At 55.3% G+C, this 21,360-nt stretch overlaps 1 protein-coding gene across 5 annotated transcripts in view; it reads left to right on the top strand.

Moving 5' to 3' along the window:
* The window catches only part of OSBP2 (oxysterol binding protein 2), a 124,812-nt gene extending 105,642 nt beyond the window's left edge, over positions 1-19,170 (top strand). For 3 of the 5 annotated variants that reach the window (XM_006069794.4, XM_044929934.2, XM_044929936.2), the window contains 11 exons: positions 4,897-5,089; positions 5,502-5,619; positions 6,495-6,543; positions 6,718-6,864; positions 7,627-7,872; positions 9,694-9,814; positions 10,065-10,168; positions 10,242-10,337; positions 10,418-10,602; positions 17,265-17,491; positions 17,652-19,170. In XM_006069794.4, coding sequence (XP_006069856.4) covers positions 4,897-5,089; positions 5,502-5,619; positions 6,495-6,543; positions 6,718-6,864; positions 7,627-7,872; positions 9,694-9,814; positions 10,065-10,168; positions 10,242-10,337; positions 10,418-10,602; positions 17,265-17,491; positions 17,652-17,794 — 1,629 coding nt within the window. In that variant the 3' untranslated portion in view covers positions 17,795-19,170. Of the gene's footprint in view, positions 1-607; positions 734-4,896; positions 5,090-5,501; positions 5,620-6,494; positions 6,544-6,717; positions 6,865-7,626; positions 7,873-9,693; positions 9,815-10,064; positions 10,169-10,241; positions 10,338-10,417; positions 10,603-12,860; positions 15,548-17,264; positions 17,492-17,651 lie in introns of those variants that run through there. The other 2 variants (XM_044929937.2, XM_044929935.2) reach the window with 2 other exon arrangements.
* Positions 19,171-21,360: the final 2,190 nt, after the last annotated feature.

The following is a 21,360-nucleotide window of genomic DNA, read 5'->3' as shown; positions in this document are numbered from 1 at the left end:
GAGACCGATGGTTTCGAGTGGCTGCTGGGAAGGCCAGACCCAAGCAGGGGTCCCAGCTCTGCAGACCCTCCTAGACCTCGGGAGGCTCCTGGGCCACATGGAGAGGGGTGCAGAGACCCAGGTGGAAGCCAGACGCCCTGCTCGCCGGCCCGCGTGTGGGGAGCAGGGAGGCTGTGGTGGAGATGAGGATTAGGATTAGGGGGGACGAAAGCGATTTAGTGCGCGTCCTCCTTCCTCTGGGTGCGGCTGGGCTGGGGGCGCAGCCCAGACCCTCGGCGTCTGCCCACAGTACACCTGCTGGGGTGACTGGCAGCCGCTTCCCTTGGGCCCCAACAGGCTCCCCAGGTGGGCAGCCCTCAGCTGTCCTCACAGGCCTGCCCCCGGGTGGGTGGCAAGCCGATGCCGTGAGGGGCCCCAGTGCAGGCCCAGGGCGGTGTGGGGGGCTCTGCGGCGGCCTGGGGCACTGCTCCTGTACAGGGCGGGGCCTCGGGGGAGATGAGATGTGACCGTGCTTATGGCCAGGGTCAGCCAGGCCCTCCCGGGGCCGCCGGGAGCCACCCCCGGCTGCCTGCCCATCGCCGGGCCCCAGGCCTAATCCAGCTTAGCGAGCGCAGCTCAGCATTCTGGGCGGCGGGGCCAGGCCAGCCCCTGCTCCCTCTGCAGCGGCCGGGATGGGGCCCGGGGAAGGGCGGCAGCGTCAGGGGAAACCACTGCCTCTGGGGACGGACACCAGGTAGGCAGCTCGGGGCGGCGAAGGCGCGGGCTCCCGTCACCTGTAGACCCCCACCCCTGACCCCTGGCGTTGGTGGGAATGGCCCACCCCGGCCACATGCGGTCCAGAGGCGGCCCTGGACTCCCTGTGCCCCTGTGGCTCCGTGTCGGCCTGTCCTTCAGAGACGGTGAGGTGGGGGGGTGCCGGGATTTTGGCGGGCCGCCTTGGCCATGTCTGCAACAGCCTCAGCTTCAGGGACCAGGCGGGGCAGCATCCTGAGGAGCCTGGCTCCACTGCAGGGAGGCCCTGGAGGCCACACCAGCCCAAGGGGCGCCCAGACACATGTAAGTATCCACCTCGACAAGGGAGACTTGGACCCTGGTCCTACAAGCACAACCCGCTGTCTTCAGCAGGTCCCTTGGCCTCCCTGAGCCGCACGTCCTCACCACACTTGTAATGGTTCCTCAGCGCTGTGAGGATGCCCCTGACAGCCCTTACCCTAGCCTGTGGGGGGAGTCGAGGGTGGTGGGGCTGGAGAAAGGGAGGAAGACACAGGGGCCATGTGGGAGGGGGAGTGTGGGGAAGGATGGGGCCCCAGAGATGAGTGTGGAGGAGGTAGGTCTTGGACCAGGTCTGAGAGAAGCTGGGCAAGAAAACGGTCATTTCTAGAGTATTTAGAGCCTCATGAACATCAAGAGGAGGAGGAAGAGAGCCTAATTCATCTTCATACCACAAGCATCTTTCCCTCCTTGACTTTGTCGTTCTCTAAGTGTTTATTTGGCTGTGCTGGGTCTTGGCTGCAGCATGAAGGCTCTTTAGTTGCAGCATGCAGGAGCTGTTTCCCTGACCAGAGATCAAACTTGGGGCCCCCTGCGTTGGGGGAGTGAAATTTTAGCCACTGGATCACCAGAGAAGTCCCTTTTTTAAACTGATTTACATTGTTAACTTGAGGTATATAGCAATATGGTTCAGTTATTTATTCATTCTTCTCCGATTCTTTTCCAAGTTATTACAAGGTACTGGGTCGAGTTCCCTGTGCTGGACAGTAGTCCTTGTTATCTTCCCCTCCTTGCTTTTGCTGGAAGGGCGCTGAGGCCACGGGGAGTTCTCTGAGTCTGTGTGAATTATGCAGGTTGACCTTTGGCTATTTTATACTGTTGTTTGTGGCTCTTTCACAAGCATTGTTTTAAATGCTGTGAGTTATATAAAAGCAAAGCATCCACCTCTGTTAAAACTGGAGGGGTGACTGCAGGATCTCTGCAGGGTTGGGGGGAGTGATGGCAGCAGGTGCCACGAAGCAGTGCTTCAGCAGAGGCCCTTGTGGAGCTGCCAAGCCAGTCCAATGGGGCAGGCCAAGTGCCACTGGGCAGGGCACCCACAGACCCCAAGAACCAGAAAACCGTGAGCACCCATCACGTGTGTCTCCCGTAACAGGGCTCCATGCATGGCTCAGCCCTGGTCCCTTCACGCCCTACCCAAGACGAGCAGGCCAGGGGCCCTGGCATCCTGTCCTGCTCGCCCCTTCTTCACCTAGGCAGCCCCTCCTTCCTGGGCCTCAGTTTTGGGGGCTTAGGAGCCCCCAGCAAGGGTCTTCCCTGAAGCGGTGGGCCCAAGGAGACAAGGGCACACCCCTCCCACCAACTCTAGGCCTCTGGGGTGAGTTTCTAACACACCACACACCCAACTCTGTGGCCCAAGAGCTGCCCAGACCAGCAGCGGAGTGGACCAGTACCCCTGCAGTTAGGGCTCCCTCCTCGGGTGGCAAACAGGTGGCCGGAGTCCAGACTAACCTGACGGGGCGCTGGGGCTGTGCTCAGGTCACTGGGATCAGCAGGGGAAGGGTGACGCATGCTCGGGTCATTGGGGTCAGCAGGGGAGGGGGGATGTGCGCTCAGGTCACTGAAGGCTGGCAGCTCGCCGGGGTGGGCTGAGCTCTGGGTCAAGGACCTGGGGTCCTGGGGCTCCTATAAGTGTATGGGACGTTTCTGAGGGGGTGCTCGGCCCTCCCATCCCTCTGCTGCCTCTTAACCTGCCAGGGCAGACCCAGGAGAGAGGTGCCTTCCAGTCTGGCCCCTGCAAGGGGTGGTCAGCGGCTGCTGTCAAGGCCCCTACCCTGAGGTTTACTGTGAGGAGGGGCGGGGCAGGGGTGAAGCTGGGGCCACTGTGGGACCCAGGGTGGGAGGCTTGGCTCCAGGTCACAAACTCGGGAGCAGGACAGATGGGCCTGGAGCAGGCCTCCTCAGACCCACCTCGGGGTCCCCAGGTCATGCGGTAGTCCGTGGCTGCAGCTCCAGTCCAGGGGGTGAGCCTTACGGAGCCCACTGAGCCCTAGGCCTGCAAGGGCCGGGCCGCAGCCTCTCACCTCCAGAGCCTGCTGAGCACATAAGCAGCTTTCTTCCCTTCCCCACGAGTCTCTCCCTCCCCCAGCCCGTGTCGGGACACCTGTCACAAATCCCTGCCCGGATGGAGAAGCGAGTTACAGTGGCTTAGGTGTGGCTGGGCAGGGATCAGACCTGCCAGGGAGGGCAGGGGCCCCTGAACACACCCGCTCCCCAGAGCCTTGCAGGGGAGCTTCTGGGGACTGAGCCTGTTTCCTCTTTTGTCAGATAGGGACAGTCCTTCTCCTCCCACCTTGAGGACTCTGCTGGGTGAGCAGGGACAGGGGCTCATGAGTGCGGGGTCTGCAGGGCATTCCTGTTGGGGTTCATGGACAGGACGTGCACTCAGAGAAGCCGAGTGGCCCATGCGGGAACTGGGCATTCCCACTCTGATCTCTCACCCTTTTCTGGTTTCCTTGAGGGGAGCCCTGCCCACTGTGTGCTGCAGGGGGTGGGGGGCGGTGAGAGGAGATGGGGTGACGGAGGGAAGGTGCCTGGGAAGAGCTTGTTAAGGGGTGACGTGCAGGGCCAGCTGAGCAGCTGGCCCTCTGGAGCCCCAGGCCAGGGCCCGTTCTACCGGCCAGGCCGCCCCCGCTGGGGGCACGGCTCCCTGTGGGGCAGGAGAGCCGGCTGAGCCCGGGCAGGGTGCTGACCTTCATGAAGAGGGTGTCCGTCAAGTGCTCCCTGGCCCTGAGCTCTGCGTTGCCCCCGGCTCCTCCCAGCAGCCATTCAGGTTGTGCCGCGTGGCCCCTGTGCCTTTCTCCCTTGCAGGACTCAGCTCTCTAATCCTCGGGGAGGGGCCACGTGCCATGTGCATGGAGCGCAGTGGCTGGAGAGGGTGGCGGCCTGAGACCACCAGTGCAGCTTGGGCTGGGAGCCAGTGTCCTTTCTGACCACGTTAGCGGGGTCCAGAAAGGGCAAGTCCAGAGGTGTCCGGCTTGGAACTCTCTGCCCTCCAGGGACAACAGAGGCCCAGGCCCTCCTCTCCACTGTGGTGATGGGGGCAGAATGACCATCCCCTGCTTCCTCAGTGGGTGCCGGAACCACCTGTGGACCCAGCAGGCTGAGCAGAATCTGGAAGTCATAGCGGCCACAAGTCTGAAGGGAACTTGTGGTAACTGACTGTGTGCTAACTCGGTACAAAATTCTGAGTCCCAGTTCCTTTGCTGGAACTGGGGGCTTCTGCGGTGGCTCAGACAGTAAAGCCTCTGCCCGTGTACGGGAGGCCCGGGTTCCATCCCTGGGTGGGGAAGATCCCCTGGAGAAGGAAATGGCAACCCACTCCATTACTCTTGCCTGGAAAATCCAATGGATGGAGGGCAGGCTACAGTCCGTGGGGTCACAGACAGTTGAGCACAACTGAGCAACTTCACTTCTCCTTTGCTGGACAAGACCCTTTAGCTCCGGGCCAGGCAGTGCAGCAGAAAGCAGGGGGCTTTCCTTCCTTCTGCACCTAAGTCAGGGTCTGGCCCGGGCTGCCAGGAGTGTGCTGGTTCCAGCGGGGACGGGGTTGTGACAAACCTCAGGCCCCGCACACAAAGACGCTGTGGCAGCTGAGAGCTGGGGCCCCGCCCTGAGAAACGCCCAGCGCGCGGGCTGCTGCTGGCAGCTCCGGCTTGCTGCTCTCGAAGGGCGTCTGAAGTGCGGGCTGCCAACCAGGGCAGACGCCAGGCTGGCCCTGAGAAAGCCGGGGTCTCCTGACGCCACGACAGGCACAGGGGGCAGCGTGGGTATTTCTGAGCCCTTTGGGGATGGACCCCCGTGGCCTCCCTCTGCTCACGGGGCCCCCCCCACCCCCCGCCCCAGGCCTGCAGGGACTTCCTGGAACTAGCGGAGACGCACAGCCGGAAATGGCAGCGAGCCCTGCAGTATGAGCAGGAGCAGCGCGTCCACCTAGAGGAGACCATCGAGCAACTGGCCAAGCAGCACAACAGCCTCGAGCGCGCCTTCCGCAGCGCCCCGGGCCGGGCCGCCAACCCCAGCAAGAGCTTCAGCGAGGGTGAGCGGGCGCCTGTCCACCTGCCCTGCTCCCTCGGCGTCCCCTCTGCCAGCTGGCTTGGCTTCTGCGGCCCCCCCAGACACACACCCCTCCTGCCCACACCTGTTGCCCGCCCGTGCCCCTGCACCCCCATGACGGGCACAGGCTCTAAAGATGAGCCCCGTGGCCAGACCTCCTGGGTGCCAGGTGGCCGCCCACCTAACCTGGGGCTCGGAGGTCACAGGCACCCCGGGAAAGGGAAGCCGGGCCACTGGCCAGCATTTTGGGAGATGGGGGAAGCTTCCGGAAGGAGGGAGGCTCCCTGGGCAGGAGGCTGAGAGGGAAGCGCGTTCCAGGGAAGGGAGCAGGGCTCTGCACTGCCGGGGGGTGGGGGTGGGAGGCTGCTGGCTGAGGCAGTGCGCTATGATTCTAGGAAGCCTCTTCACCAGCAAAGCTGAGGACAGTGAGGACGATGAGGACACAGAGTACTTCGACGCCATGGAAGACGCCGCGTCCTTCATCACCGTGACCACCGAGCCCAGCGAGGACGGGTGGGCGCCCGGCGCCCACTCCCGGGCTGGCCTGCCCCTCACGCGCCTCTGCTCTTTGCACTCCGGGTTTTCTTCTCAATCTTGGTCCAGACGGGAAGCTTCTCATTCTCCACCTCGAAGCTTTTGTTTCATTTCTCGTAAAAGCCAGCTCTTTCAGAAACAATCTGTCTAAATACACGTTAGTAGTGACCGGGACAGCTGACAGCCACGCTGCCAGTCTCGGGGCCTCAGGACACAGCCAGGCGTGTGGCACCTGGCAGGACGTGCTGGAGGAGCAGAGGGAGGCGGGGCTGTGGGCAGGGGAGCGCGCGGGGCGGGCGCGCGGGCTTCACGGGCTTCGGGCATGGGCCTCACCAGGGCCGCTCGCTCTTGCCAGGACACCTCAGGTCCTGACACGCGGGGGGGCCGCGTTGGTTGTCATGGGGGCCCTGACCTCGATCTGGGAAGGAGCTGCCTCTCCATGTCCTGGGGACACCGACAGAACTGCAGCCCCCTGCCCATCCCCAGGCGTGTCTGGCTTCCCGGCAGCCCCAGACCCACGCCTGTGCCACTGCCCCTCGCAACCCAGCCAGGCAGGAGGGGGCCCGTGAGAACCTGTGGCTGCTCCTCTGCCTTCATGGACCAGCACATCTCACCACCTCCCTGTCCTGGCTTCTTCCAGGGAGAGGCCTGGTTTGGAGTCCTCTTACCCGCTTAGGGAATTTCTGGTCAGCTCAGCAGGATATTTCCAACTCAGAGTCATCTTCTGTTTCCCAATAATGTTTGAAACAAAGTCTTTAAAATTCTGGCTGCCCAGGGAGCTGGATAGAAGGGGGCCAGGCCCCCAGGAGGCCTTGGAATTTGGAAACAACTTGCCTCTCCTTTGTTTCCCACAGAAAAGCTGAGGCAGGGACTGCAGGCTCCGTGGAATGGACTGCAGACAACGTGAGTGAGGGGACCCTGTGGGGGGAAGCGGGGAGGCCAGCACTTTGACCTCAGGCCCCTCGGGGGCCCTGCACCCTGGGGGCCTGCATCTCAGCCCAGGCAGAGCCTGCCCCTTCCCCCAGCAACGTGCCGGCCGGCGCCGCCTCTGACGGGTGAACTCCGCTTCCCTGGCAGGTGCTAGATGGCGCCTCGCTTGTGCCCCAGGGGCCCCCCAAAGTCAAGAGGCGTGTCCGCATCCCTGACAAACCCAACTACAGCCTTAATCTCTGGAGCATCATGAAGAACTGCATCGGCCGGGAGCTCTCCAAAATCCCCATGCCGGTAGGGGCCATGCAGGGGCCCCAGGGGTCTGTGCTGGTTCCTGGAGGGGACACAGTGGCCCGTGGGAAGTGCACGCAGCCCTGATGTCATTTTCTTAAGGGCACACTTGAGCACATATCACATTACTGAATCGTGTCCTTCGGCGCTGCTGACGTTCCCCCAGGTTGGAGGTCTTGGACTCGGGGAAGGAGCCAGGGAGGGGCTCTGCTGATCAGACGTGGGGCTCGCGGACCGCCGCCTGCCCCGGCAGGAGGGGAAGTGGCGGGGCTGGGTTGGGTGTGGGCCGAGTGGGCCTGCCCTCTCCGAGCTGGGCTGCCCCAGGCCCCCACCCCAGCGAGGTCACTGCGGGCAGCTGACCACAGCGGCCTCCCCACAGAGGGGAGCCAGGGCTCCAGGTCAGACTTGGTTTCGCTCTGTGACCCAGGGCAGAAAGCTGCGTGACAGCTCAGAGTGCAAGGTGGACCCACGTCGTCCACTCGCTCGCTCGCTCGCTCCCTGACTCCTAGGAGTCACTGCTGGGGCGCCTGCATCCTGGGAGGGGAGAATGAAGGTAAACCTCACCGTTCTGCCAAGGCCGCAGGTCGGACCATGGTGAGGACCTGGAGAAAACGGAGGCGGGCGAGGGGAGGCAGGGCGGCAGAGGAACCTCCCAGTGATGGTGGTCTGAGCGGTGTCGTCCCTGGACGGGAGCAGAGCAAGGCTGCGGTGACGGCCCCAGGTCCGTGCAGACCCCGGACCAACCCCCCACCCGCCCGCCTGCAGGTGAACTTCAACGAGCCCCTGTCCATGCTCCAGCGGCTGACGGAGGACCTGGAGTACCACCGCCTGCTGGACGCGGCGGCGCGCTGCAGCAGCGCCGTGGAGCAGATGTGCCTGGTGGCCGCCTTCTCCGTGTCTTCCTACTCCACCACTGTGCACCGCATCGCCAAGCCCTTCAACCCCATGCTGGGCGAGACCTTCGAGCTGGACCGTCTCGATGACATGGGCCTGCGCTCCCTCTGCGAGCAGGTGAGGCCCACGCCTGCTCCAGCCAGGCCGGGACACAGACGGGACACAGACTGACCCCAGGGGCCATCAGGCCAAGGCCCGGTCAGGTGGCTGGGTCTCCCGTGGGGGGCAGGCTCCCCAGGGAGGGGGGGCCGCGTGGGAGGAGCGCTGGGGGGAGAAGGCCCCTTGCGGCCAGGACTGGTGGGCAGGGGCGTCTGCAGGGACCCGCGGGGCTAGAGCTGCTGGGGTCTCCGCTGAGCTGAAGGCCTGCGCCCCGTGCGCTGTGGTCAGCGACGGTGGAGGCTGGGGGTGATGAGCCCCAGGCCCCACCCTGGCTCGCTCGTCTGCAGAAAGGCAGTTCCAGCCATGCAGCACTGCGTGCTGGGGGGCAAGGCAGGCAGGACAGACCGGGTCAGGCTGCCGCTGAGCGTCTGCTCTGTTGGCTGCTGCCGCGGGCCCAGGGATGAGTCAGGACGCTGGCAGTCTGCAGTCCAGTGGCTGGTTTCAAAGGCGTGCTCGGCCTGCCACGTGGGGCTGTGGGAAGCCAGACCAGGGGAGGTCGGAGGTCGAGCAGAGGCACCTTCAGGAGGGGTGGCTGTAAGGAGCGGGGCTGGGGAAGGTGGCGGCGATGCCCAGGGTTCCTGAGCAGAACAGAGCTGATCCGTGCCCACGATGGACCAGGAGGTGCTCGCGCTGAGGGGTCTCATGGGCCGGGGCGGGGATAGATCCTGTGTGAATGGACGGTTCTGGGTCTTTTAGGAAGGGGGGTGGTCTGGGAGCAGCTTGGCTGACAGAGTGTGGGAGAGACAACCACTGAGGTCAGAGAGAAGGGGGCGGGTGGCAGGAGGCCTCTGGCTCTTCTCTGTGTGGAGGAGTCACTGGAGGTAGAGGAGGCCGTTTTATGGGGAGCCCCCCCCACCCGCCACCATGGGGAGAGTGCAGCGTGTAAGGGGGGAGCAGGAGGGCTGGAGGCAGGGTGGACTCTGGATGCTGTTTTGAAGAACAGCCAGGATTTGCTAAGGATTAGAGGAGGAACGTGAGAAGGGCCAGGCATTTGGTGTGAACGCTGGACGGACGGGGTCATCTGCCTGAGGAGGAGGCCGAGCAGAGCTCCAGGGCACAGGGTCACGTCCTGAGTGTGTGGGGGTGGGCTCCAGTGGGGACCCTGGCAGCTCACTCGTCACCCAGGAGCGGCTGGCAGGTCTGGGCTGTGGAAGGCAGTGGGGGTGCCACTGTGGGGAGTGTCAGGAGCCTCTGGGGGAGGGCTGGGCCCACAGCCGCCGCTCCAGGTGGCCGCAAGACAGGAGGGGCTTCACCCCAACCCTGCAACCAGCAGCCACAGAGACAAGAAGGACCAGGTGCGGGAACGCTGATGCGGTGGATGTGGTGTCCTCAGACACGGTTGGGGTGCTCGGTGCGGGAGAGGATGGGGTGGAGGTGCCCAGCGGGCCGAGCAGGCGGCACCGCCGTCGGGCTGGGGCAGGAGCCGGGCTGGCTGGGGGCCTCCTGGTCTGGGCCTCCTCGGTGCAGACACGCACGGCATGACTGGAGTGGGCCCGAAGGCCTCCCTAAAGCCCATCACGCTCACTTCATTCACCCAGTTGCCACCCCGCCCCACAGCCCAAGTCAGGTGTGGAGACCCCCAGGCCGCTGGCTCAGGCCCACAGTGGTGGGGCGCCCGCCCTGCCTCCCCCCACCCAGGCTGCTCCCACCGCCACGCCCTTGCTGTGTGGCTCTCCTTTCTGGGGGGTCCAGGGCCCCCTGTGCGTCTGTCCCCCAGCTGGTAGGGGAGGGGCCTGGGGCGTGTCCACAGACGCTCGTGACCCGGGGGCCTGGTCTCAGGTGAGCCACCACCCGCCGTCCGCTGCGCACTACGTGTTCTCCAAGCATGGCTGGCGCCTCTGGCAGGAGATCACCATTGCCAGCAAGTTCCGGGGGAAATACCTCTCCATCATGCCGCTAGGTGAGCAGGGGCAGAAAGACGCGCTGGGCAAGGGCGAGGGCCTGCCGACCCCGAAGCCAGCTTGGGGCCTCCGAGGGTAACGGGAGTCCCCCCAGAGGCCTCCTGGATCCCCCCTGGCCTGCGCCCTGTCCCCAGTCTCTACAAATGCTTCTTCTGGTCCTCAGGACCCCAGGATTATGGGTGGGTGGGGCAGGTTGGCTGGGACCCAGCTTGGCAGGCTATGACCTCTGACCCTGTGTCTGGCTTCCAGGTGCTATCCACTTAGAATTCCAGGCCAGTGGGAATCACTACGTGTGGAGGAAAAGCACCTCGACTGTGCATAACATCATCGTGGGCAAGCTCTGGATTGACCAGGTCAGGGGGTGCCCCAGGGGAGGGCCATTGGGCTGGGCAGGTAGCAGCCACTGAGCACCCCCTCCCTGTCCAGACAGGGGATGTTGAGATTGTGAACCATAAGACAAAGGACCGGTGCCAGCTGAAGTTCCTGCCCTACAGCTATTTCTCCAAAGAGGTGGCCCGGAAGGTAAGCACGGCCGCCTCTCCAAGTCTTGGGCGACCCCGGGGCGGGGCACGTGCCCACACCGGCCCTGCCAATGCCCACAGGTGACAGGAGTGGTGAGTGACAGCCAGGGCAAGGCCCACTATGTGCTGTCCGGCTCCTGGGACGAGCAGATGGAGTGCGCCAAGATTGTGCAAAGCAGCCCCAGCAGCCCCAGCTCAGACGGAAAGCAGAAAACAGTCTACCAGACGCTGCCGGCCAAGCTGCTGTGGAAGAAGCACCCGCTGCCGTGAGTGGGGCCGCGGGGCCAGGCGCAGGCGGGGGGCGGCGTGGGAGCGAGTGGGCCGCGGGGCCAGTGGGGGGCACGGGGGCGAGCGGGCCGTGGGCAGAGGCGACCACTCAGCCAGGTGGGAAGCACAGGGAGCACGGGGAGCGCTCTGTCCCCCCATGAGGGGCAGACGCGCCGCTGGAGTCACGCGTGACACAGTGTGACGGGCAGCAGCCAGTCCTTCACAGAGACTCGGGCCGGCCCCACAGGCCACGGCAGGGACATAAACGCAAGGACAGGAAGCGCAGCAAACAGGAAGCTACAAACAGTAGCGCAGCTGACTCCAAAGAAAAGGAAGCAAGTTCTACAAAAGAAAAATCAAGTAACTGAAATTGAGAACTCCACAGAAAGGGTTAATAGAGTGAACCCACTGACTGGCTACAGGTCAGAGGAAATAACCAAAATCTTCAGATAAAGAGACAAACCCTAAAAGAGACAAGAAGCTAGAGTGAGAAGGCTGGCCACCTGGGGACCCAGAGTCCGTCCCGGGAGCAGCCACATGGGCACCCCTGGAGCCTGCCGGATGCAGTGGGGATGTGCACTGCACGTCGAGTTGGAGAGCAGGGTCCAGCAGGCAGGTCAGAGTCCAGAAGAAAGAGACCAGCAGAGAAAGCAGCAGAGAATTTTCCACATCTAAATCTATACAAGGAAATGTTAAAACTAGCTCAGGGAAGGTATTAAGTAGCTAGATTTCTGAAAGACTTTACTCGCCAAGCAACAGCAGACAGACAGACATCTGCTCATCGGCAGTGTCACAGAAGCCTGAAAAAAGTCAGATGCCATCTTCCACGTGCAGAAAGACTCACTGCCAGCTTAGATTTAGTTGCACACCTGGCAAGAACATCTTTACAGACTGAAGTTGAAACAGGCGTTTTCGAACAACTCCTTTTGCCACCAGCAGACCTGCACTAAAGGACAGAGCTCCCAGATGGAAAAACCAAGATGTGTGAAATGAGGAACAAAACCTACGTGAACAGTGAAGAAATAAGAACCTCTTATGAAGTTCAAAATCTAAACATTAAATACAACTGCACTCCTCAGTCCATGAAATTCTCCAGGTCAGAATACTGGAGCGGATAGCTGATTCCCTTCTCCAGGGGATCTTCCCAACCCAGGGATCAAACCCAGGTCTCCCGCATTGCAGGCGAATTCTTTACCCTCTAAGCCACCAGGGAAGCCCAGAAAAGGATTATCTGGAAGGAAAATTTTCAAAGGCCTTTCTGCTACCCAAGAGGAGGTTCAAGAGGCACACTAACTTCTGACTGTGTCTACTGTGGATACTGTAATTTCTAGAATAACCATGAAATTAATGCTTACTTGGAATCCTAGAAGGAAAAGAAAAGAAAGAAAAACAGAAAGAGAGAAATAGTTAAAAGAAATAATGGAGATAAATTTCCCTGTATAAAAATGAAGACATGAAAGACCTTGGGTTTAAAGGGCCCATTAGCATTCCAGAAACAAAAAATAAAGAAAAACTTCTGCCTAGATCATACTATACTGACAACTAAGAATACCGAGGAGAAACTTCTACTAGCTTCCCAACAGAGACTTCAGTAGAGAATGAAAAATCAAATTGACATCAGATTTTTTTAACAGCCAATGTTGGAGTAATATTTTCAAAGTAATGAAGGGAATTAAATTAGAAGGTAAAAGTTTCTGTCCAGTCGAGCTATCATTCAAAATATGAGGCTGTGATTAAAAAAAAAAATTCTCAGGTGAACAGCACCAAAAGGTCTGGCACACAAAACCCACAAAGAAAACAGTACTGGACATAACTTTCAAAGGGAAGGGAAGAGTCCAGAAGGCGCCACAGTACATGAAATGAAAGAGTGTGTGAATGGTTTTTGTAAAATTACTAAGACCAAAGAAAAGAAGAGCAAACATTCCCACAACAATCCAGAATTAGAGTGCAGATGATGCTAACACAGTGGGGTTTGGAGAGACAAAGGACAAGGGATGTGAAGGCGGAGGCCGATAGATTTTTAAACCACTTAAAATATTTTTAAGAAAGGCAAATAAAAATAGTTAACAGAAAGCATAATATATAGATGAAACACTAGTTACAAAGCAAAATATTGACTGAATTTTTAAAAATCCAGATGCATGCACCTTCTAAGAAATATCCAAAGTATAAAGATGGGCAAAGATTGAAAGTAAAAGATAAATAGATCATGAAAACACTAACCAAAAAAACTATAACAGCCATGCTATTATTTCAGGTAAAAACAGACAAAAGCATTACCAGGAATGGAAGCGTTGCTACATGATAAAGGCTGAGCTCTTTGAGAAGATATGAACAGTATGCACAATACAAACATCACATGTGTCGTGCAAGGGCCTCAAAAACACACAAAGCACATGCTGACAGTGAAGGGAGAAACGGGTAAATCCGCCACCACAACGGAAGACAAAGACTTCAGTACGCTCCTCCCTCTCATTGAGAGTTAAACGGGGAAACAACCCAGCAAAATGGAGAGCAAAAAGCCACAGGATATACATATGGTTATGGCTACAACAGATAACACGCTTCTTCTCGAACACACACGGGGTTTATGCAGAACTCAGCTGTGCACTAAACCCAAGGAGAGCCTCAACACTGCACAGAGGGCGGCACGCAGACCACAGGCCACGGGAGACAATCGAAGTTACACGCCATACGCCAGAAAGTCCCCGCGCAGGTGGGAAAAAATTTAAGTGCTAAGTAACTCATGGGGAAAGTAAAAAATTTGAATGGGAAGTTTTAAATTCTTCTGAGAAAAAAAAAACAAAACTGGCTGGATGTACCAAAGGCAATGCTTCAAAGGAAATTTTTGCCTTAAATAGGTATATAAGCTTATAAATAGTCTCTTTCATTCTAAGAAATTAGGGAAAGCTCAACATACAAACTGAAAGAAAAAAGAAAATATAGTTAAAAGGTAGAAATAAAATAAAGTTTAAAAAGTAAGAAGTAGATCTTTGAGGGAAAAAATAGAAAACTACTGGCAAGACTGATCAAGAGAATATAGAAATACGTAGTATTAATGTTTTCATTATGTTTATTATATTTAAAGTATAAAGAGATCACTAAAATTCAGACTGGAAAGACAAATTTTTAGAAAAATATATCTTTTCTAAATACAATTTTTCTTGTAGAACTGAGTCTAGAAATAAAAAAGCATGAATAGTCCTATAATTAAAGATACTGAGGCAGTGGTTAAAAAATTCCTACAGGGAAAACACAAAGCCCAAGTCATTTTATAGGTGAATTCTACCAAGCTTTCAAGAAATAAATATCCCAATTTTATCTTTCAGACCATATAAAAAAGAAAAAATACTTTATTATACTGTGAGGCAAATGTAAGATAACTGGTACCAAATGAGGATAAAAGAGTAGTAGGAACACAGAATAATAAACCCTTTTTCACTCATGGATAATAAGCACAATCCCAAAATGACACACCAGAAAATCCAACACTATTAAAAAAACAAAACAAAACAAAAACGTTCTTCAATCATATTTTGAGTTTATCCTGGGTACACAAGGATGATTTTATACTAGAAAATCCATCAATCACTTTGTTACATTAACAGATGTAAACAGATACAGAAAAAGCATCTTATGTGCCTCAACATAAGATTAATATGCAGAAGTCAGTTGCCTTTCTACACACTGAAATCACCAGAAGGTACAGTTTAAGAGAAGACACCAATTATCACATCAGAGACTATCAAGGACCTTGCAGTAAATCTTGCAATATATGCAAGACCTCTACAGAGAAAAGCCTAAAACTCTGCTGAGATATCAAGGAAGAGCTTAATGAATGGACAAAGATACCATGGTCATGGGTAGAAAGACTAAATATTTATAAAAGTATCATGATCTAAAGAGTCAGTAAATCAAACAAAATCCCAACAGTGATTTTCCTGGTGGCTCAGTGGTAAGGAACCCACTTGCCAATGCAGGAGACATAAGAGACATGGGTTTTAATCCCTGAGTTGGGAGGATCCCCTGGAGGAGGGCATGGCCACTTCACTATCCTTGACCGGAGGATCCCACGGACAGAGAAGCCTAGCAGGCTACAGTCCATGCCATCACAAAGTTGGACACAACGTAAATGACTTAGCACACACACAGTCAGCAAATCAAGCAAAATCCTGATACTGAACTAGTCATGGAACTTGGTATTATGATTTTCAAATTTATATTAAAGAATAAAGGCCAGGATATTTCTAAAGAAGAACAGAAAAAAGACGACTTGCCCTACTAGACCCCAGAACTTATTCTGAAGCTGCAGTTTAACAAAATAGTGAGCCTGGAAACAGAAGCCTGGATGTGTATATATCTTTGCTACCGAACAAAGGTGGCATTATCCTATCCATGGAAGATGGCACCATCCACTAAAAGGATCTAGGAAAAATGGTTATCCATATAGAAGAAGGTTAAGTGACTCCCTCACATTATAACAAAAATCAACTCCAAATAAAGGACTTTGAATAAGTATTAAGTCTGCTGCTGCTGCTGCTAAGTCGCTTCAGTCGTGTCCAACTCTGTGCGACCCCATGGACTGCAGCCTTCCAGGCTCCTCCGTCCATCTGACTTACTGTTAAACAATAAGTTAAACTCTAATTAGAAAATATAGATGAGTATCTTCTAAAACTTAAGGAACTACATATTAAGTAAGACAAAAACACTGATGTATTCAATTAAACTTTTGTTCATTAAAAGAAACTTTGCTCATTAAAAGATGATTTAAAGAAAGTGAAAAGACAATAAATAAATTTGGAGAAAGTAATCACAATATTTACACCTAACAATTAGTATTAAGAATACGTATGTATTCTACTACAATTAAAAACAATAATTTAAAAAGAATACAGAGAGATCTTCTGCCTAGGGCTTCCCTGGTGAGTCAGTGGTAAAGAATCCTCCTGCCAATGCAGGAGACATAGGTTCAATCCCTGGTCCGGGAAGATCCCACATGCCATGTGGCAACTAAGTCCATGCACAACTACTGAGCCCGAACTCCAGTGCCCAGGAACTGCAGCTACTGAAGCCCACATGCCCTGGAGACTGCGCTCCACAGCAAGAGACACCACCGCAATTAGAAGCCCGTGCACTGCGCCTGGAGAGTGGCCCCTGCTTACCACAGCTAGAGAAAAGCCCACACAGCAACAAAGACCCAGCACAGCCAAGTATAAATGAATAAAGAAAAATTTTTAAAACTTCTAACTAATAAATAAAGCAAAAAAAAAGTGCAAGGAAAATGCAAGGGTCATTAACACGAATTTCACAGAAAAAGCAACATGACCGGTCATCATATGAAAATTATCAACATCATTAGTAATCAGGGAAATGCAAATCAAAACCACATGAGATATGCAGTTTTACCATCATTTGATTTGAAAAAATGAAAAGTCTGGTAATATCAAGTGTTGAAGATATGGATCCACAGTATCTTTTACACATCACTGGTGGGAATGTGAGCTGGTAGGACCACACTGGAAAGCAGCGTGACCTTACCTCCTAAAGAAGGACATCACAAACTCTGCAGCCCAGAAGTCCCACTTTTAGGTACTCAAGAGAATTCCTCTAAGTGTATAACAAGAAACATGCGTAAGATTACTCCAAAGCAGAAACTTGTAAACAACCCAAATGTATGGGGTGAATAACTAGTATATTCACACAGTGCAGTATTTACAGCAGATGAAACAAATGAACAGCAACATACAATATAGATACATGTTGGTAATTTAACATTAAGTCTAAAAAAGCAACTCCCAGAAGGTTCTATGTATCATGACATTCTCTTTATACTTAAAAATAAGTACCTAAAATACAGAGACATACACACACGCTTAAGCCTACACAAAGATGCAATAAAATTGTACCAAGGTGATGGCACCCCACTCCAGTACTCTTGCCTGGAAAATCCCATGGACAGCGGAGCCTGGTGGGCTGCAGTCCACGGGGTCGCGAAGAGTCGGACACGACTGAGCGACTTCACTTTCACTTTTCACTTTCCTGCATTGGAGAAGGAAATGGCAACCCACTCCAGTGTTCTTGCCTGGACAATCCCAGGGACGGGGGAGCCTGGTGGGCTGCCGTCTATGGGGTCACAGAGTCGGATACGACTGAAGTGACTTAGCAGTAGCAGCAGCAAAAGGAAAGCAAAGGACTGATAAACCCAGGAGACCTGCCAGTGGCTGCCTGAGAAGGGAGTGGATTGGTGAGTTTCCTCATGGCTACATGTAGATTTTGTCAGGATTCTACCTTTTGGTCAGGTGGGAAGGCTGCATTAATACAAGCAGGCCGTGTAAGGACCAACGTACCAAGTATCAGGACTAATCCAAAGCGCCTGAGGCCCAAAAAAGCAGCAGTACGCGCTGCTTTTAAGGCTTCAAAATTAAAGGAACTGACATTATAACACTTCAGGCAGATAACATGAAAAATCGGAGGGAATGGGCAAGTTCCCAGAGAAGTATAAGGTGGCAAAACAGATGCAGGTTGGTGGAGCCTGCAAGATGCAGGGAGGGAAGGGTGAGGCGGGCGCCAGGCTGGGTTTGGGGGTTCAGCGGGTGGACACGCAGGAGGGGAAGCAGAGGGGCCGAGTGTGTCCCGACTGCTCACCCACGGGACCCCGCAGGGACAACGCGGAGAACATGTACTACTTCTCCGAACTGGCCCTGACCCTCAATGAGAACGAGGAGGGCGTGGCGCCCACAGACAGCCGCCTGCGGCCGGACCAGCGGCTCATGGAGAAGGGCCACTGGGACGAGGCCAACACGGAGAAGCAGCGGCTGGAGGAGAAGCAGCGCGCCAACCGGCGCCGACGGCTGGAGGCCTGCTCCCGGGGCTGCGGGGTGGACGAAGGTGAGCCGCGGGGAGAGGGGCCGGCGGGAGAGCCGCGGGGTCGCCCAGGGGCTGGGAGGGGCTGGGGGCTTCCGGCCGCGGGGAGTGGGCAGGGAGTGGCTTTCCGGGGGCAGCGTCGGAGGCAGGCCGCCCACCGCCGCCCCGCCACGCCGCCCCACAGAGAAGGAGGCCGAAGTGTATGTGCCACTGTGGTTCGAGAAGAAGCTGGACCCGCTCACCGGGGAGATGGCCTGCGTGTACAAGGGGGGCTACTGGGAGGCCAAGGAGAGGCAGGACTGGCACATGTGCCCCAACATCTTCTGAGCTCCGCCCGTCCTGCGGACACAGGCGCCCGCACGCCGCTCCACCTCCTGTTTCGCGCACTCAGTTTAGCGCTCCGTGGCCCTCCCACCCCACCGTTCCCTTCTGGTTTAATAACACTTTTTTGGGGCTCTCACCTTGGAAGGAGGAAGTGCTGACCCGGGTTCTCTCAAGCCCCCAGGTGCCCCGGGTCTCCCACCCGCCTTCACCATGGACTCGGGCCCCCTGGGGCCCCCAGCTCCAGTTCCCACAACTCAGGCAGGCTGGTCCAGGCCCTGGGCTGCCTCAGTCACCAGCCCCCCAGGGAGGAACCGGCCCCTCCCAGGGAGCCACTCGCGAGTTTTTTAGAAAAAGTTATCTCCCATTTCTTTTCAGCCAAGATGTTCAGTAAATATTTTTAGTACAGCACTTAGTGGACCACTTCCTAACTGTGCTTTCTTGCCACACAAGTGTCCTGGCAAGAGCCCCTTCTCTTTAAGACATCAGGAAGCCAGCCAGACCCTTTTGGGTCGGGAGCGCTGTGCAGCCCAAATAGCAAGGCCATCTGTGTCTGAGCTGCCGGCCCCCCGGAAGCCCAGGACCCCCAGAGGAAGGAGCCAGGAGAGCACAAGTCTCTGGAGCTGCAGCCCCAACCATGGTTGGGAGGGGCCCTGCGGGGCCGCCGCGTGGGTCTGAGGACAACCACCCCCGTGGAACCCGGCCACCTGGGCTACTTCCCACCCCGAGGGTCCCGGCGGGCCGCAGGCGCTTTGGCCACAGAACCGCGCCACGTCAGCAATAAGAGCCGAGCCTCAGCCCAGCCTGGGCTGGTGGCCTGGGCGCCCGAGAACCCAGCGTCCGGCCTCCGGGGTACCCCATCTCAGCGCCCCTGAGCTCTCTATTTGCCTGATTTATATGTATGAGATATAAATATATACAAAATAGCTATTTTGCTTAAATTTCTATGGTATGTAGAAGTGAAAAAATGATGAAGACAGGGTGCTCCTGTCTGAGTTTGGCCTTCCTGTCAGCTATGCCCTGCCCTCTCCTCAAACCCCCTTCCAGTGGCTTCTGCCAACCACTGGGGGGGGAATGGGACTGGACCACTGTGGCCACTGTCCCAGCCCCTCAGAACTCCTATTCCAACCCGTCACACTTTGGTTTGGTCCTGAAAAGTCATCACAGGGTTTTACTTTCTACTCCAGGACTGGTTCTGTTTTTATAAAAATACAAAAGTGAGAACACCAACGTATGAAAGGCCTTAGGGTACCCAATGGAGGGTGGGCAGGCAGCCCCACACAGACTGTGGCAGAGCTGTTCAATGTTCCTCTTCTCAGAACTGTTTGTGAGTGAGCACCTTCTGACCAGTAATAAAGAAGCCTTGGATTTGGAGTTTCCCATGGCCCTGCCCCTGTGTCTGTCCGTGACTGGGTGTGTGAGGCCACCACAGGGAAGCAGGCAGCACCCACAGGTGGCACAGGGGAGGAGCAGGGCTCTATGCTGCTTGGCACCGGCAGCAGGCAGTGGGGGGCTGGCCTGGATGGGGCAAGGGGGCACAGGAGCTGGTGGGGCAAGGCCTGGGGAGGGAGGCTGCAGAGGGCTGACGCGGCACCCAGCAGAGTCACCGTTTGGCCTGGGGCCCAGGCAAGGCCCTCGCCACTCTCCACGGGCACACTGGCCCTGGTGAGTTCTAGGGCTGCTCAACAACCATTACCTGGGACACTCTGTTGCGCCAAGTTGCCAAGCAACTTGGATCTCTAGCTCTTGGGACCCATCCAAGGGTGGCTGGTCTGGCCCAGTGGGTGGTGCTGCCATTGCCGGCACGTGCAGGTGAGAGGAGGGAGACAGGCAGGGCACCACGAGGGTGGGAACCAGGCGCCAGCCATCGGTCATGACCCCCCGTGCTGTGAGGTCCAAGACTGGCAACCACACAGCGCCCTCCTTTCCATCTGTGGGAGCCAGGCACCAGAGAGTCCTGGCCACGCTGCTGGAGGGGCAGCTCTCCCTGGAGAGAAGGGCAGGGGTGAGGCAACCCCAGGGTGGCCTGACCAGAAGGCAGGGGAGGAGGATCTGCTAGGGGATCTGCTAATGGGCTTTAAGAACAGAGTCTTCATATGTCCACGTATGACAGCAGCACATAAAAGCTGGCGGCAGTTTAGTCACTCAGGCGTGTCCGACTCCTGAGACCCATGGACTGTAGCCCACCAGGCTCCTCTGCCCACGGGATTCTCCAGGCAAGAACACTGGATGGGCTGCCATCTCCTTCTCCAACATACATAAAAGCTAGCTACATACAAAACACTGATACTCCAAGCTGGTTTTACACAGAAATGCAAGAATGGGGCAAAATCGTTAAGTTTTTAGTTGTAAATCATTCATTATACCAACCAGTTCAAGAAGGACTTCTCCTTCTGGATGGTAGACTAGGTGACTGGATAATCCTTTGTAGAAAACTAGACATGTTGGGTAGAATTCTAAAACACCTTAAATGTATCCATGAGCTGGAAGAAGTATAAGGAATCCTCAGGCCAAGAACTAAGCGGGTGTGGAAACCTGGGGAGATCAGAGCTCTAAAGCCTGCTTCTCACAGCCATTCACTGACGCCACTGAGCCTAAGTTTTCACTGCCTCAAATGACCCACCTGCTACAGGGCATCCAGTAGGAGATATTCTTCCTAAAGCTCGGCCTCCACAGGGCTATACCTTCACTATGATGGGGAATCAATCATTTTTACAAAAGCAAGGAAAATTGCTTGTCTTAAAGCAAAGCAGGAAAAAGAATCTAAGGATGTATAATCAGGAGTAGACTCTCACTTGGCTTCACAGCCCAAATGTTATCAGGATGGTCCACGAAAACTTCTAGTAGAGAATATGGCGTGGTCCCAAACTGGCAATGTCCTCAGTCATCGAGAGAAGCACATCCTCTCTAGAGGCGCTCTCCTTCATTCCAGGCCTTATGGGACCCCAGACGTAAAACTGCAAGGAAAACGGGCAGCTCACAGTGTTAACAGCTCCAAACACACAAGGAAATACAACCACAAACAGGTATAAGCAATGGCCTACAAAAGTAACAGCAGAATCAGACATAACAAAACTCCTCAGTATAGTGAGATTAACGAGATACAATAACATGTTTAATATATTTCTAGAAACAGGTGGCTTGAAAATGAAGTTTAAAGCATTCAAAAATACTAAAGAACTTACAAAAGTTTTAAAAAATTACTAAAAATAATGAATCATTTTATAGCAGACTACACACAAAGAGAATAGTAATGACATAGAAGTGCGATCTGTGCAAAGTATCCAGAAAACGACACAGACGCACAGAGAGGTGAAGAACACGAGACATGGAAGATAAAGAGCAAACGTCCCATGTACGTCCAATCAAAATGCAAGAGCAGCACTCTGTTGATGACTAAAAAGATCAACTTTTTAACAAGAAACACCAATATACAATACAGAGAGCCAATTCCAACAAATCCCAGTCAGAATAAATAAAAAGACATCCACAGCGATTATATATTAATATATATATATATTATAATATATAATATAATATATATATATAGAGAGAGAGAGAGAGAAATTGCA

Source organism: Bubalus bubalis, chromosome 17 (genome assembly GCF_019923935.1).
Source record: "Bubalus bubalis isolate 160015118507 breed Murrah chromosome 17, NDDB_SH_1, whole genome shotgun sequence".
Taxonomy (NCBI): Eukaryota; Metazoa; Chordata; class Mammalia; order Artiodactyla; family Bovidae; genus Bubalus; species Bubalus bubalis.
The sequence above is the reverse complement of the archived record's forward strand: the minus strand, read 5'-3'. Positions and strand labels throughout refer to the sequence as shown.